Source organism: Phragmites australis, chromosome 5 (assembly GCF_958298935.1).
Source record: "Phragmites australis chromosome 5, lpPhrAust1.1, whole genome shotgun sequence".
NCBI classification, from domain to species: domain Eukaryota; kingdom Viridiplantae; phylum Streptophyta; class Magnoliopsida; order Poales; family Poaceae; genus Phragmites; species Phragmites australis.
The window spans coordinates 33,674,682-33,687,411 of NC_084925.1; the positions used below are offsets into that span (position 1 = coordinate 33,674,682).

General features: G+C 42.6%; 3 protein-coding genes across 4 annotated transcripts; 1 reads left to right on the top strand and 2 right to left on the bottom strand.

Moving 5' to 3' along the window:
- Positions 1 to 2,097: 2,097 nt before the first annotated feature.
- Positions 2,098 to 3,606, bottom strand: LOC133919345 (large ribosomal subunit protein eL14-like). 2 transcript variants are annotated; one of them, XM_062363718.1, is made up of 6 exons: positions 3,466 to 3,606; positions 3,270 to 3,371; positions 2,647 to 2,730; positions 2,601 to 2,616; positions 2,392 to 2,504; positions 2,098 to 2,306 (listed from the first exon to the last, which is right to left on the bottom strand). In XM_062363718.1, exons 1-6 carry the CDS (start codon positions 3,466 to 3,468, stop codon positions 2,250 to 2,252), a joined length of 375 nt encoding a protein of 124 aa, XP_062219702.1. In that variant the 5' UTR covers positions 3,469 to 3,606; the 3' UTR covers positions 2,098 to 2,249. The 2 variants fall into 2 exon arrangements, with proteins under 2 accessions (XP_062219702.1, XP_062219701.1); XM_062363717.1 differs by having other exon boundaries at positions 2,601 to 2,730.
- A 220-nt stretch (positions 3,607 to 3,826) lies between these two features.
- Positions 3,827 to 7,425, top strand: LOC133919348 (glycolipid transfer protein 1-like). Its single transcript, XM_062363720.1, has 7 exons — positions 3,827 to 4,053; positions 4,411 to 4,536; positions 5,014 to 5,069; positions 5,305 to 5,435; positions 5,533 to 5,668; positions 6,908 to 7,039; positions 7,134 to 7,425. The coding sequence occupies exons 2-7, from the start codon at positions 4,419 to 4,421 to the stop codon at positions 7,167 to 7,169; spliced, it is 609 nt and encodes a 202-aa protein (XP_062219704.1). The 5' UTR covers positions 3,827 to 4,053; positions 4,411 to 4,418; the 3' UTR covers positions 7,170 to 7,425.
- A 711-nt stretch (positions 7,426 to 8,136) lies between these two features.
- On the bottom strand, positions 8,137 to 12,129 carry LOC133919347 (uncharacterized). Its single transcript, XM_062363719.1, has 6 exons — positions 11,755 to 12,129; positions 10,384 to 10,561; positions 8,922 to 9,019; positions 8,710 to 8,806; positions 8,544 to 8,629; positions 8,137 to 8,440 (listed from the first exon to the last, which is right to left on the bottom strand). The coding sequence occupies exons 1-6, from the start codon at positions 11,962 to 11,964 to the stop codon at positions 8,387 to 8,389; spliced, it is 723 nt and encodes a 240-aa protein (XP_062219703.1). The 5' UTR covers positions 11,965 to 12,129; the 3' UTR covers positions 8,137 to 8,386.
- Between the last annotated feature and the right edge of the window lie 601 nt (positions 12,130 to 12,730).

Consider the following 12,730-nt stretch of genomic DNA (forward strand, 5'->3'; position numbering starts at 1 on the left):
TATATATATATACATATATACATATATATATATACATATATATATATACATATATATATATACATATATATATATATACATATATATATATACATATATATATATATATAGTAATTGCTAATAATAGTTAGTTTGCTAATTGATCATAAGTTAAACAATGGATGTCATTTCACAACAGTGCAAAGCCTGTAGGGCTAGCTGGTTACGGTCTTGCGGCAATGCAAGCGGCTTGTGCGATCCAGACGACGTGGCGCGGGTGTCAGAGAGAAATGGGAGGGGAAAAGAGGGGGAGCTTCTTTGGACCAGAAGCAAGCAAGAGGTGGAATACCACAAAGAGAAAGTGTACCCTATAAAAAAGTAGTTCTTGTAATTAGAACGTATTTTCTTAAACCACCCATAAGAACCATATATGAGGATATTTATACTTCTTTTCACATCCGAAAATATGAAATTCAGACGGATACGACAAGCCAAGGCTCCGCTGAAAAAATCACTAAAGAAATACCCCATTCTACACTGACTTCTTTTACTTATTAAAATAAAAATTAAAAGATTAAAATACAAAATCTAAAATAATACCATTATAACTGTTATAGACCCACAAAGTCGGGTGGTTTTTTGGTCCTCCGCAGGTACTTGTGGATTCAAAAGCTCAAGAAAAGCATCACCCTATGCTGGTCAAAGAACGTCTTCAAAATCGTAACCCTCCCAAGGCATATAAGCTACTAAAATATTTTTTCCTAAAGCAAGTTCCCCACCAACTGTAGCTGCTCCCTCCACTAAAATTTGCCCTTTTTAATGGATTTACCCCACGGAACCCGAGGTTTTTGGTGCATAACTGTTTCAAAGACCTAACGTGCATTTTTCTGCATTGGGCTCTTTCATCAACTGATGTAAAGATCAGTAAATCCACCATAGTTTTTCTTTACGGAAAGATAATAAGATGGCTCACTGTGCTCTGATTGATTCTTAATAATACAGCGAAACATTTATACAAAACACCTATCCCGAGCACACACAAGGGAACCGTAGATAGACAAGTGAAATCCAATCCACAAAATAAATTGATCTATGAATGGCACCGTTGTGCCACAATCTCTTCTACGCACAATAATATGTTGAACTACTTCAACAAGTCTATGTGTAAGATATCCAGCATCCGCTGTTCGTACAACAGTATTACAACCCCTTTACGGGCTCCGTAGCAGAGAATCAGGGTATTCACGAAGAACAGGTTGTTCCAGCTAAGATACCGTCAAGAATCCCTAACTATTGCATAGGAACAAATTCATGTTAGAAGTATTTTTCCTTTCCAATATTTTTCTATTGGAGGCGCAAGGGGGGCGAGCCGAGCGGCGGCTGCCGCCCCGCGCGGCGCCCCGAGAGGGATGGGCGGGTCCGGCGGGCGGCGCGCCGTTTCCCTCCATGGTGCTCGGACCGAGCGAAGTGGCTCGTCCTGTTAGAAAGAGCAACGCCAAGTCGCGAACCTGACTGACAGGCCCGAGGCGATCGGGCAGGATCGCCGTGGCCAAATGATCAACCAACTTATGTGAATTGTCATGCACTTACTTACACACTTGGATAGAATGGACACATCGATCGAAAGTAGGCATATATGTAAGTTGGCGCAGCTACCACTTCAAAGCAAAGCAGAGACCGCAAAACATCATGTTAATTCTGAAGAGTAATAATATCCTGCAAGCTCAAAACCGGGCGTTAACAGCCGCGTAGGGACACCCACGGCACAGTTCCCGGAACAATCTTACCCACGTTTGGGATGGCTTTTTTCAGTTTTTTCTAAAAAACAAAAATCTATCCAAAAACAGCTGACAAAACGACTGTGACTAAAATAAACTAAAAAGGTAAGAAATAAGTTCTAACTGGTTTTTAGATGAGCTATGAAGCTAAAAATTTATTATCAAAACTAACAGCTAAAATTCAACAGCCACAATCACTTCTCCAACTACCTAAAAGCTCCAAAAACCCATGCTATCCAAACATGCCCTTAATATCAACTCGTAATAGCCAGCAACACGCAATGAATAACTCCGACAAAACCCCAGCATCGCAACTACCTTGGGTCTTCCACAAAAGTCATGACAATCTCTAGGGCACAGCCATTCTTGATAAAAATTTGAAATAGGTTCACAAGAAACAATAGTACTAATCTGGCTTTTAAGAACACCGAAACGATTTTCTGATCCAACATGGAACCACAAACTCAACATGCCATCCACCAAAAAGGGATTCTAAGCCGTGGCCGCCTTCTTGAGCTTGGCCAGTTCTTGCCTGATAGCACCACCCCTCTGTTCACATGCAAAACAAAGTGTAAGCAAGGTATATAAACAGGGCCTGTACAAGAATTTGACATTTTACAGTGAGGTTTCTGACCTTGATCCTTGCCAACATGACCTTGAACCTGTCGAAGTCATTGAGCGCCGCTCTCCTCTTCTGGACGATCAGCTTCTTGCCCCACGAGCTGTTCTCCCACTTGCCCTTGACATCTGAAAAAAAGGATAACAAGCATTCAATTAAGCATCAGCTACAAGCTACGAATACAACTGGGTTGAAGAGGCAGGCATCATAAGATTGATAATTACCAGCTTCCTCCATTGCCTTGATCAAAGTTGTCTTCTTAGGGACACGCTTGATGTCAATCTTGATGTCGGTAAGTGAAAGACGCTTGAAGTTGATCTGGCACCTGACCATATCAGGGGCATCCACAAGTGCCTGATTCACAGAAAGCATCATGACAATGAGAATTTGAATGTTTAGATCAGAACATAACCAACTACAACAAGATGACCTACACATACAGTAATAGACTGGACAAGTATTGGCTAACAAAAGCACCAGCAACACAAACATACATTGTGGAGCTATTAAAACATCATCTTAATTCTTACTAAATCTTAAGGAATGCAAATAAGGCTATCGGTTCATAACAACACCATCCCTTAGTTCATTATTGGAAACAAGATTGCCAAGCTACCCCAGCCCCCAGGTACTTCTTTAAAGCAAGGCTCTAAATCCGGCGTTTGCCGAACAGCATAAACGCTAAAGCAAATGCTAATTAACATAGTACTCGATAAATTCAATTGCTATTTCATCAGGTGCTACCAAATACAGTAAAACATCCCTACATTTCTCAGAATGGGCAGCACGTATTAACATTTTCTCACAAGTACAAAGCATACTCCTAAAGCTCTAGATCAACATCACAACAGCGAAGAAAAAGACAAACGGTGAGGAGGGAGCTCGGCCTTTACCCTGTTCTGGTCGACGACGTCGACGATGACGACGAGGCGGCCATAGTCCTTGCCGTAGTTCACCAGGGCCACACGCCCGATCTCCACGAACCTCTTGAACGGCTGCACGCAAGCACAAGCACACAAAACCCCAGTCAGACCCCGGGCCGCTCAAAGAACCCGCCGGAACCAAGACCTTTCAGCGCGATCCACGCACCATCCTCGCGGCGGTTGGGGTGGCGAGCGGCGGTGCGAAGCGGGAGCGGCGAGCGAGATGGCGAGGCGGGTGCGGACGGCGAAGAGGAACTAGGGTTCAGCGCTGGGAGCGGTATATAAAGCGGCATGCGGGTTCGGGTGTGCCGCTAGATCACAAGACGAGGATCCCTTGCCGTCCGATCCAGGTCAGAGGCTCGGTGGGTTTGACGGGCCTTTGGACTTTGAAGGTATAAATGGGTTGTTAATAGGCCCTAAAGGCCCATTTAAACTGGGCCAACTCGCCCCGGTCCCTCAAGGCCCATTTTAACTGGGCCAACAAGCCCGCGTCGACCAGCTTGGCTTGCCTCGGTAGGAGCCACACGGATCGGGACTCGGGAGTCGGGAGTGGGGCATAGAGATTCCGAACGGCGATGGTGGCGTGGCCTGGCCTCGCCGCGGCATCTTCTTCTCCCCCGAATCAGTGAAAGCAACGATCTTGCTGGGATATATTCGTCTCTCCCCGATCGGACCACCTCTCCTGCAGTCTCCTCGCGGACAGGCAGCGCCGGAGAGAAAACAAGGGAGCCTTTTTTCGCGGAATCCGTGAACGGTTAGTACCAATCCGTCTGATTGTTTGTATGATTTCTTTCAAATCACGATGAAAGGTTAGCGCGCGCATCTCTTGTGGGCTTTGTGTCTGCGGATTGGCTGATTTTTGCCGTGTTTTCGTGGGCGATAGTGCGTGTAGTCCGTGGAGGTCTGGTCTGATCCAGGGATTTCGTGGTTATATTCAGTGGGAGACCAAAAGTTACTTGTTTGGTTAGTTTGATCCGATGCATGTCTAGGCAGAATGGCTGGGTGTTTAAGGTTAGATCTGTATGGGATGTTGGCAATTGCTGCCTCACAGTGAGCATGTTCCATTTGCTGCGACTGTGATGATGGGTTGATGTATTGTTGATTCTTGCAGGTTGAGAGATGGCAGAGACGGTGTTCACTCCCTCTTTGGAAGGGATGAAGCATGTCAAGTCAGACAATGGAGTCATTCTCACCAAGCCCTTCCTTGATGTGTGCAAACAAATCTTGCCTGTCCTGGGTAACTCGCTTCGCTTGTGTCTTTTCCCTGAATTTACTTCTCTTGAGGTGCTGGGCTGTTAGCCGCATGAGGTTTTGAGATTTAGACCCGTAGCTATATTGCTTTATTGAATCTGTGATTTATTGCCATGCTTAGTTTCAGTGGTGGGGTGGAGCACTGAACGGCTTGAGTTATTTCTTACACATGACAGATTGATTGTCTAAACAAGTTTTGACCTTTTATGTAAAAACACCATGATTTTTTATGCGGGATCCAGTAAAGGCCCCTATTTCGTTATGAACTTGGAGTTTTTAATTGTTGCAGATTTTCTGCACACATCTATGTGGTGCTTGTGTTGGTTCTTAAAGCATATCTTCTGTGTTTGCTTAAACCATGGATGGTCATGTTTTCCTTTGTATTGAACCTTACTTGCTCGTGTTGCTTAAACAATAAGTTATTCTTCAATAATTCCCTTTGTTCTCTGCTGTTGCATACCAGATAAATTTGGAGCTGCTATGGCAATCGTAAAGAGTGACATCAGTGGCAATATCACAGTAAGCAACTCTTTCTTCAAGATTACTATCATATTTTTATTCAAAGGTTATTTTCCATTCTTTGTGTTGGCAAATAACTGGTGGTTTGTTGATGTTGTCTTCAATTATCACAGTTTGTGATAATTCATATATACTTTAGAAAGACCTGCCCCCTGCTTAGCGCGATTTTCCCTTCTAGAGCCCTTGGAGTTCTAAGTTGTTATTTTACTTAACTGACTTGATCCTCTCCTGTCAGAGGCTGGAAAATAAGTACTCTTCAGACCCATCAAAATACGAGCACTTGTACAGCATGGTTCAGGAAGAAGTCCAAAACAAGACTGCAAAAGGTTCCTCAAGCTGCACAAATGGACTTCTATGGCTCACAAGGTGCTTCAATTCTCTTGCATATTGTGTCACTTCTTGTTGCAACTTGATCAGCATTCCAAGTATCAGACTTTTATTTACTCAAAATTTTGCATGTCAGGGCCATGGATTTCCTTGTTGAGTTATTCCGTAACCTGCTTGAGCATCCGGACTGGACTATGAGTCAAGCTTGCACTGATTCATACACCAAAACTCTGAAGAAATTTCATGGCTGGCTTGCCAGTTCTAGTTTTACGGTAGAATCCTTGACTCTGAGATGAGATCCATACAATCAATTGAATTTCAACTACATAAGGCAAACAGTTATTGAATGGTTCTTGTTCAAGAAATTATAATCAATTTTGGATTGTGGAAATGGGAGGTTTAGATACAGTTCGTTTTCTCCATGATTAAATTTTAAGAAACTATAACTATTTTGACATAAGTATCGCAAAACTATAACTTTTAGGGCACATATCACATAAAAAAACCTCGACCCCTGGGGAGAGACGTTCCTGAGGCATTATACTAAGGACGAGAAACCCCCGAACGCCAGCGCTGCAACCAGCCCTATCGCATAGTGACCGCGCACAACCGGGAGCGTGGCGAGGGGGATTTTTTTTGCGAGAGCCTGGGGTTCGAGCCTAGACCGGCCACCCCACAATTGGAGGCACTACCGCCGTGCTGTCTGCGCGTTCTCGGGCACATATCACATAACTACACCTATTTTGACATAAGTATCACCAAATTACAACTTTCTCATAGAACTACAACTATTTTTGCACCAATTTTTGTAGTTCTGTGATATTATTTTTGCGCCAAATTTTGTAATTCTGTGAGAAAGTTGTACTTTTTCCATCAGACCATATATTTTCTTAGGCACAAAATCAGGGGGAAACTATAGTCACCCATGATGAGAACTATTTTGTGTCTTAAGTCTTAACCATAGGTTGGCTCTTTATTAAACCATTACTTAACAATATTAGACATTTCGTTTTTTAGCACGGACCTAAAGAGCAAGACATCAGTGCATAATAGACTGAAGAACAGCTTTGATTTGTTGCTATTTCTGAGAAATTCTTTAAGACATTTGCCTGTCTCATCCAAATTTTCTTATCTGTGACTTCACCGATCCAAATTTTTCCATCTACTCTTTCTTCCCCATCTTTTAAGAATACCTTCCTATTTAGATGGATAAAAACCGAAGTTCTTACAAAACAAGACATGAAAATAAAAACAAGAAGAGAAACTAAAAATAAAAAACAGACTGGTGTCATAATTGCCAGCTGGAGACGGCAAACATTAGATAGTCATTTATTTAGTTTTAATTTTGCCAATTAAATGTCAACTGAAATCCTAATCTTTTAATATTTTATTACTCAATTTCTTTACGGGAATGGGTCAACATGCCCAGCTTTTAAGATTTATTTCATACTTTTAGTTTGTATCCCTTTTATTTGCTCTCTCATTTTGGTGCTTATATGAGTTGATGGCAGGTCGCCATGAAGCTTGCTCCTAATAGAGATAAATTTATGGAGGTCATTAGCAGAACGGGTGACATCAAAGCAGATATTGAGAACTTTTGCACAACCTTTTCACCTTATCTCATAGAAAATCATGAGTTTCTAGTATGACCTCTCTCATTTCAAGATTCAGTGGTTTGGTACTTTGGTCTGTGTTGTCCGCTCTTGTGATATAGTCTACCCTCCGCTGTTCTTGCAGGCCAGTGTTGGTCTTGATGATATGAAGGCTTCATAGAGCAACTCACCGCAGCAATCACAACAGAATAAGCATGTCTTATGAAACCAAGTGTTGCCGAGGATATACTTGTTTAACTAGCCATCTTCCAGAAAAAAAATCATACAGGAGAATAATAAGTCTGTCAGCATGCTTGGCCATGGCTACTTACACAGTGGATCATTGGTTGGCAACAAACTTACCTTCCGAACTCATTCCCTTGTTACAGAAAATTTGCATGTGATGATATCAAGGGCTTGTACTCTTAAAAATTCAATATTTTTGGGCCGAAATTTTACAAGAATTCTGCAGCAATCATAGGCAAGTTCCTATGGGAATCAGAAAAAAATATCACGTTCCCAAAGCTGCCTCTGGTGCCTGGTGATCATGCATATTACTTATGAATTTTCCACTCTGGATGCTTGCCAAATGAGCAGTTCCTCAAAGCAATGTCGACAGTAAAGTGCAACTTGTAATTCGAAGGTGAGCAACTTGGGATACTAGGATTGGAGGATATATGCGAATCCTGTTTGAAAGCACATGTTCAGTCAATCAGTCACGAATCTGGATGCAGGATCTGTCTGTTCACACCATGGAAGAATGGCAGCTTTCTGCGAGAGCAATTCCATCTGTAAACTACCGATCCTACCACTGATCTCCCAGATTCTCTGCTCCTCTAATTTGATGTCATCGTTTCCGCAGCACCCCGACGGTCATTCGTAGCTCAGCAGGCTGCTCACGTCGAGCGTCTCCCAGAAATAAAGATCCGTAGAGCTAGTGATAAAGTTGAACGCTAGCGGTTAGGACTATACAATAGACGAGTTACTAATGGAAGAAACCGAGTCAATGATGGCAGTTTATGTACCGTAGCCAGTAACCACTACCCAATCATGCAGAAAAACAAACAGGGAAACACTCAAAACGTCCACAGATCTGCAAGGAATATGCATGAATTCACAGAAGAATTCACCACAAGAGCACGTCACACTGATCATGAAAAGCATTGGTCACCACAGTATTTAGTATTTACAATTGTTTTTAATTAATTGGAAATGCGCCAAATAAGCGACAATTCTGGACAAGATATTGCATGCTGGTACTTGGCTACTTGCCCAGCGGCCGGTGTAGCATATGAATGCGATAAGCAGGATGGCAGTTGATGTTACCGAACTGTCAAAGCATCGGACAACCTTCTCAAACGTGATACTGCCACGATGAACAAGTACAATTTATTAGCTTCACTTGTGAAGAACACTTCTTTTCTGCGCTTTGATTCTCTTCTGTGGTCGAGTCTGCAGAGAATTAGCACAATGTACACGAATGAGCTGAGCACTTGTACAGTTTAAAAGGAACTCAGGATATCCCCAATCAGAATCATGAGAATTGAGAACTAACCTTCGCCTTCTCCAAAGCTTCATAGTCTATTCTGTTTTTCCATGTGCTCCTCCGTAATTTGATTGGCCGATTTCCAACATATTTACCTGCATGATATTCATTAGTTAATTGCTGTCTTCAGGTGATTCAAGGAAATAATGTATCCAAGCAGCACAAGCATTCATACCGTTCATCTCTTTCAATGCTGCAGCAAGATGGGATGCATTGGCAAAACTAACAAAACCATACCCTTTAGTTTTACCAGTAAATTTATCCCGTATAACCTGGTGCAACAGATAACCACAATCAACAGTCACTTAAAAAAACAAAAAGATTTACAGATGAAGAAAGATATTAAAAAAAAAAACAATCCAAAGGTGTGGAGAAGGTCAAACTCACCCTGGCCATGTTGAAGGATGGGTATTTTGAAAATGCCTTTGTAAGAATGTCATCATTTACCTCATTCCCAAGATCACCACAGAACAAACGAAAATCATCTGTGGACGAGCGGACAAGCAATTGTCAATGTGAAAGTACTTAAAAGTACAAGTCTAAAGAAAATAACTAAATGACACCACCATTTGTCATCAGGAAGACTACCAGGCAGAATTCACTTCATTAATGCACAAACGGTAAAATGTGATGTAACTTACAACATAAATTAAAGGGTACTGCCGCACTGGGAAAGTCAGTGTTAGCAAACTCAATTAGAATACTAATAAGATATTAAATACTTAAAGAGATCTATTTATTAGACACCTTTTGGTTGAAATGGTGGAAATTTATGAAGCCATATAATTTTATCATGAAAAAATATCTTTTCATGAAAAGATATCTTTTCATGAAAATAACATTTTTGTGGTACATTTTACAAATTATGAACAATACAAAACTATTGATAGGTGAGTAAACATTATTCACACAACCCGCAACAAACTGCAAAGCACAATACGCTACTTACAATCACAAATGCATCACATGCTACAGAATTAGCAGCCAGCAGAGTCGCTAAACCTGACCCCAACAGATGATACATCAGTCAAGCATCACTCTCCTATTGCTTAAACCAAATATACGAATAGGGAAGGAGCAGCAACGATGTAGCACCCTAGTAAGCTTGTATGCAAAAACAAATCCTTAAAAGATTGCATTCTATACAATATTCTGATGTGGAATCTACGATGAATAAAGCAGACAAAGACAATGCTTCTATGGCCGACACACAAACAGTTCATAGCATTCTTACACGATAACTCTATAGCTAACATGGAATGGCCATAGTGCACATGTAGATCAATCCATCAGGATAGAAGCATGCCACCATAAAATTCAGACAGTCTGCTGGAACTGAGCTATAGTTCTTCACTAGACAAGATGACAAAGACAAACTAACAGGGTCAATATTACAGTAGGGGTGTGTGCGTGTACAATTGAATATTTTTCCATTACACAAACATCACTAAATTTTTTCCATTAACAGAAAATATATGTCTATGACTAAGGTAACAATATGACAATGCATGCAAAACAAATCGTATAAGCATAGAATAATTGAAAATCTTTACTATATCAGCTGCAAGCCCACCTAAATCCCATGTGGCAAGCATCAAATCTTTACCATGTTGGGCTACACATCACATCCTTGAGCACCTTTAGAGAAAGGAAACAGAACAGTTTGTCTTAGATCAAAGCACAATAGATAGAGCATTAGATCTTGCCTGTGAGCATGAATTTTTTTTCTGATGGTTTGTTGTCTTGATGATAATGGACAATAAGAGCTAAAAAAGTTATAGATTCCATACATCACAGAATTGGAGCATTTGAGAAACGTTATGAAGAAATAAGATAAGAGAAATCTTACTTTCAGGCCAATCAGCTAAGGTCGGGTCCTCCCAACTTTGCCCAGCTGCTTTTCGAGGTACTGCCTTTTTTGTTGCTTCAACCTTCTGGTCTTTCTCACTATTTGCAATAGCAGCCTTAACAGTGGCTAGAGCCTCAAGAGTGATTAGTGTCGAGTCCTTTTGGAACAATTGCTGTGCCTGCAAGACATCATAAGCAATTAGTTACCAAAAATTTCACAGCATAGGAACAACAAGGGAATAAGGGAAATCGTGGTAGATATAAGTTTTATGAAGTTACTCCATAATGCATTTCTACTTCATTATAGCTTGCACTTTCAGAAGGAAAAAAAAGTCTCCCATGTCACTAGCTTGGCACTATTACGTTGTGTTAGGATCCAGGCAGCATCGGCTGCTAGGGGAGAGATTAGACTATAGATTAGGGAGACTTAGAATATTGTGGAGACTTAGATTAATTCTTCTCTTGATTGATTACAATGATGTGCAGCTGCCCCTTTATATAGAGAGGGGAAATTACAATCCTAAATCAATTCCAACTCCTAACTTATCTCTTACCAAACTTATCTCTAAGCAGTCCTAATTCAAACCGACTCGTAACTTGTCGAAAAATTAAACTTAAATCCTAACATACCAAACTTATCTTCTAAATGCTATCTAATCTTTCCAAATAACTAACTAAAAGATAAAACAGACACGGTGATGCATTAATGCCTGCTACAGTAATGCCCATAACACGTTGAAACTTGGAAGAGGGGCAGTTCGACCTCACTTGTTTGGATGTCAATAGATCTTAAAAAAATTCAATGCTACGCATTTTCACAGAATTTGATAATTTGCTTTTGGCATACCTTCCATCATGTCTGTAATATTGCTCAAATCCTTAGGTACTAATACTAAACAAAAATCATGGCCTAGGAGCTATGCCACGGCAAACATACTATTAAGGACCGCGACACAAATTCATTGTTCCATTTCCATTCGAGATTAACAATTAGATCTTTTTAATTAATACTCTAAACCATGCATTCGCTGGTCAGACCACTCACAATCAACGATACGACACACCTTGCCTTCATAGCAGCGTAGCCAACAGGCATCAGATCATTTGATTGTATAGTGTATACTCCTACCAGACATGAACAAATACTAAATCGGCACATCAAGACAGCACAAAAATCATAGCTGTGGACGAATTCCTATCCTCGACCCAGGGTCCCAACCCACAGAAACAACAGCTCACCTAGTCACCTAGATCCTATTATCCTACCCATCACCAAATCCGCAGTCACCCTTACTTTCTAAGTCTCTATGCGACAAAATTACATCAACGGTAGCCCTCGAAATGCTAATCAGAAGGTGCGGTTTCTGCATACCTGCTGGACTTGGGGCATGGGGTAGACGGCGTTGTACGCAGGCACCGGGGCCACCGCGGGCGCCGTCGTCGGCCAAGCTGAGTACTGCACATTCTGGAGGTGGAAGGGCACGGGAAAGTAGGACGGGGTCGCGGCCACGGCCGCCGACGCCGCAGCGGCGTAGGAGAACTGCGCGGACGCGGAGGCGGGCGAGATGGACTGCGTCGACATCACGATCGCGGAGGGACGGTCGAGGCTCAAGAGGCCGGAGGTGCGCTGGGGGAGGCCGGATCGCGAGGCTACTGGGCTGGGGAGGCCGAGGGATTCGCCGGTTCGGCCGTGCGCGCTTGCGTTGCGGCTGGGAAAGGTTGGATTGGACAGGTGGCGTGCGGGGGGAGGGGGGGGGGGGAGGAGGGCGCGGAACGTTCTCGAAGTGTCTGGTGCCCGGCGGGAAGGGTGATCCGCGGGGTCCGGAACGGCTGGGGTCACGGGCTGCGGCGGCTGTGGATCTAAGCGAAATCGACGTGCGCCTCCCAGGCGGCGGACGGCCCGTGAGAATTCCACGGGCGCGGGCCGTTCCACGCGGAGATGGCCGTTGGAGTTCCGGTGGGAACACGCGGTGACGCGGAGGATTCGGAGCCGCAGCCCGTGGGCCGTGGCGCCGTTCACCATGCTTCGCCTCCTCCAGGGTGGCCCAGTGCGCGGGCTTTGTCTGAGTTTAGAAATGGAGCCACACGTAGACGCAGGTCGCAACGCTCGCCTTCGAGGATCACGAGCATGTCGCGTACCAGGTATATCAGTTGCGTGTTCACATCGATGAAATACACTATATAAAAAACAGATAAACCAGACTAAAAGACGGATCGATAGGATTCGTTATTTAAGAGTCACAAGTGATAAATTGTTACGACCTATCATTTATATAGTTTTAGATCGAAGAATCACGATTTATCATTTATTATATGCCATCATTAATAGGTTATAAAGTTATCCGTTA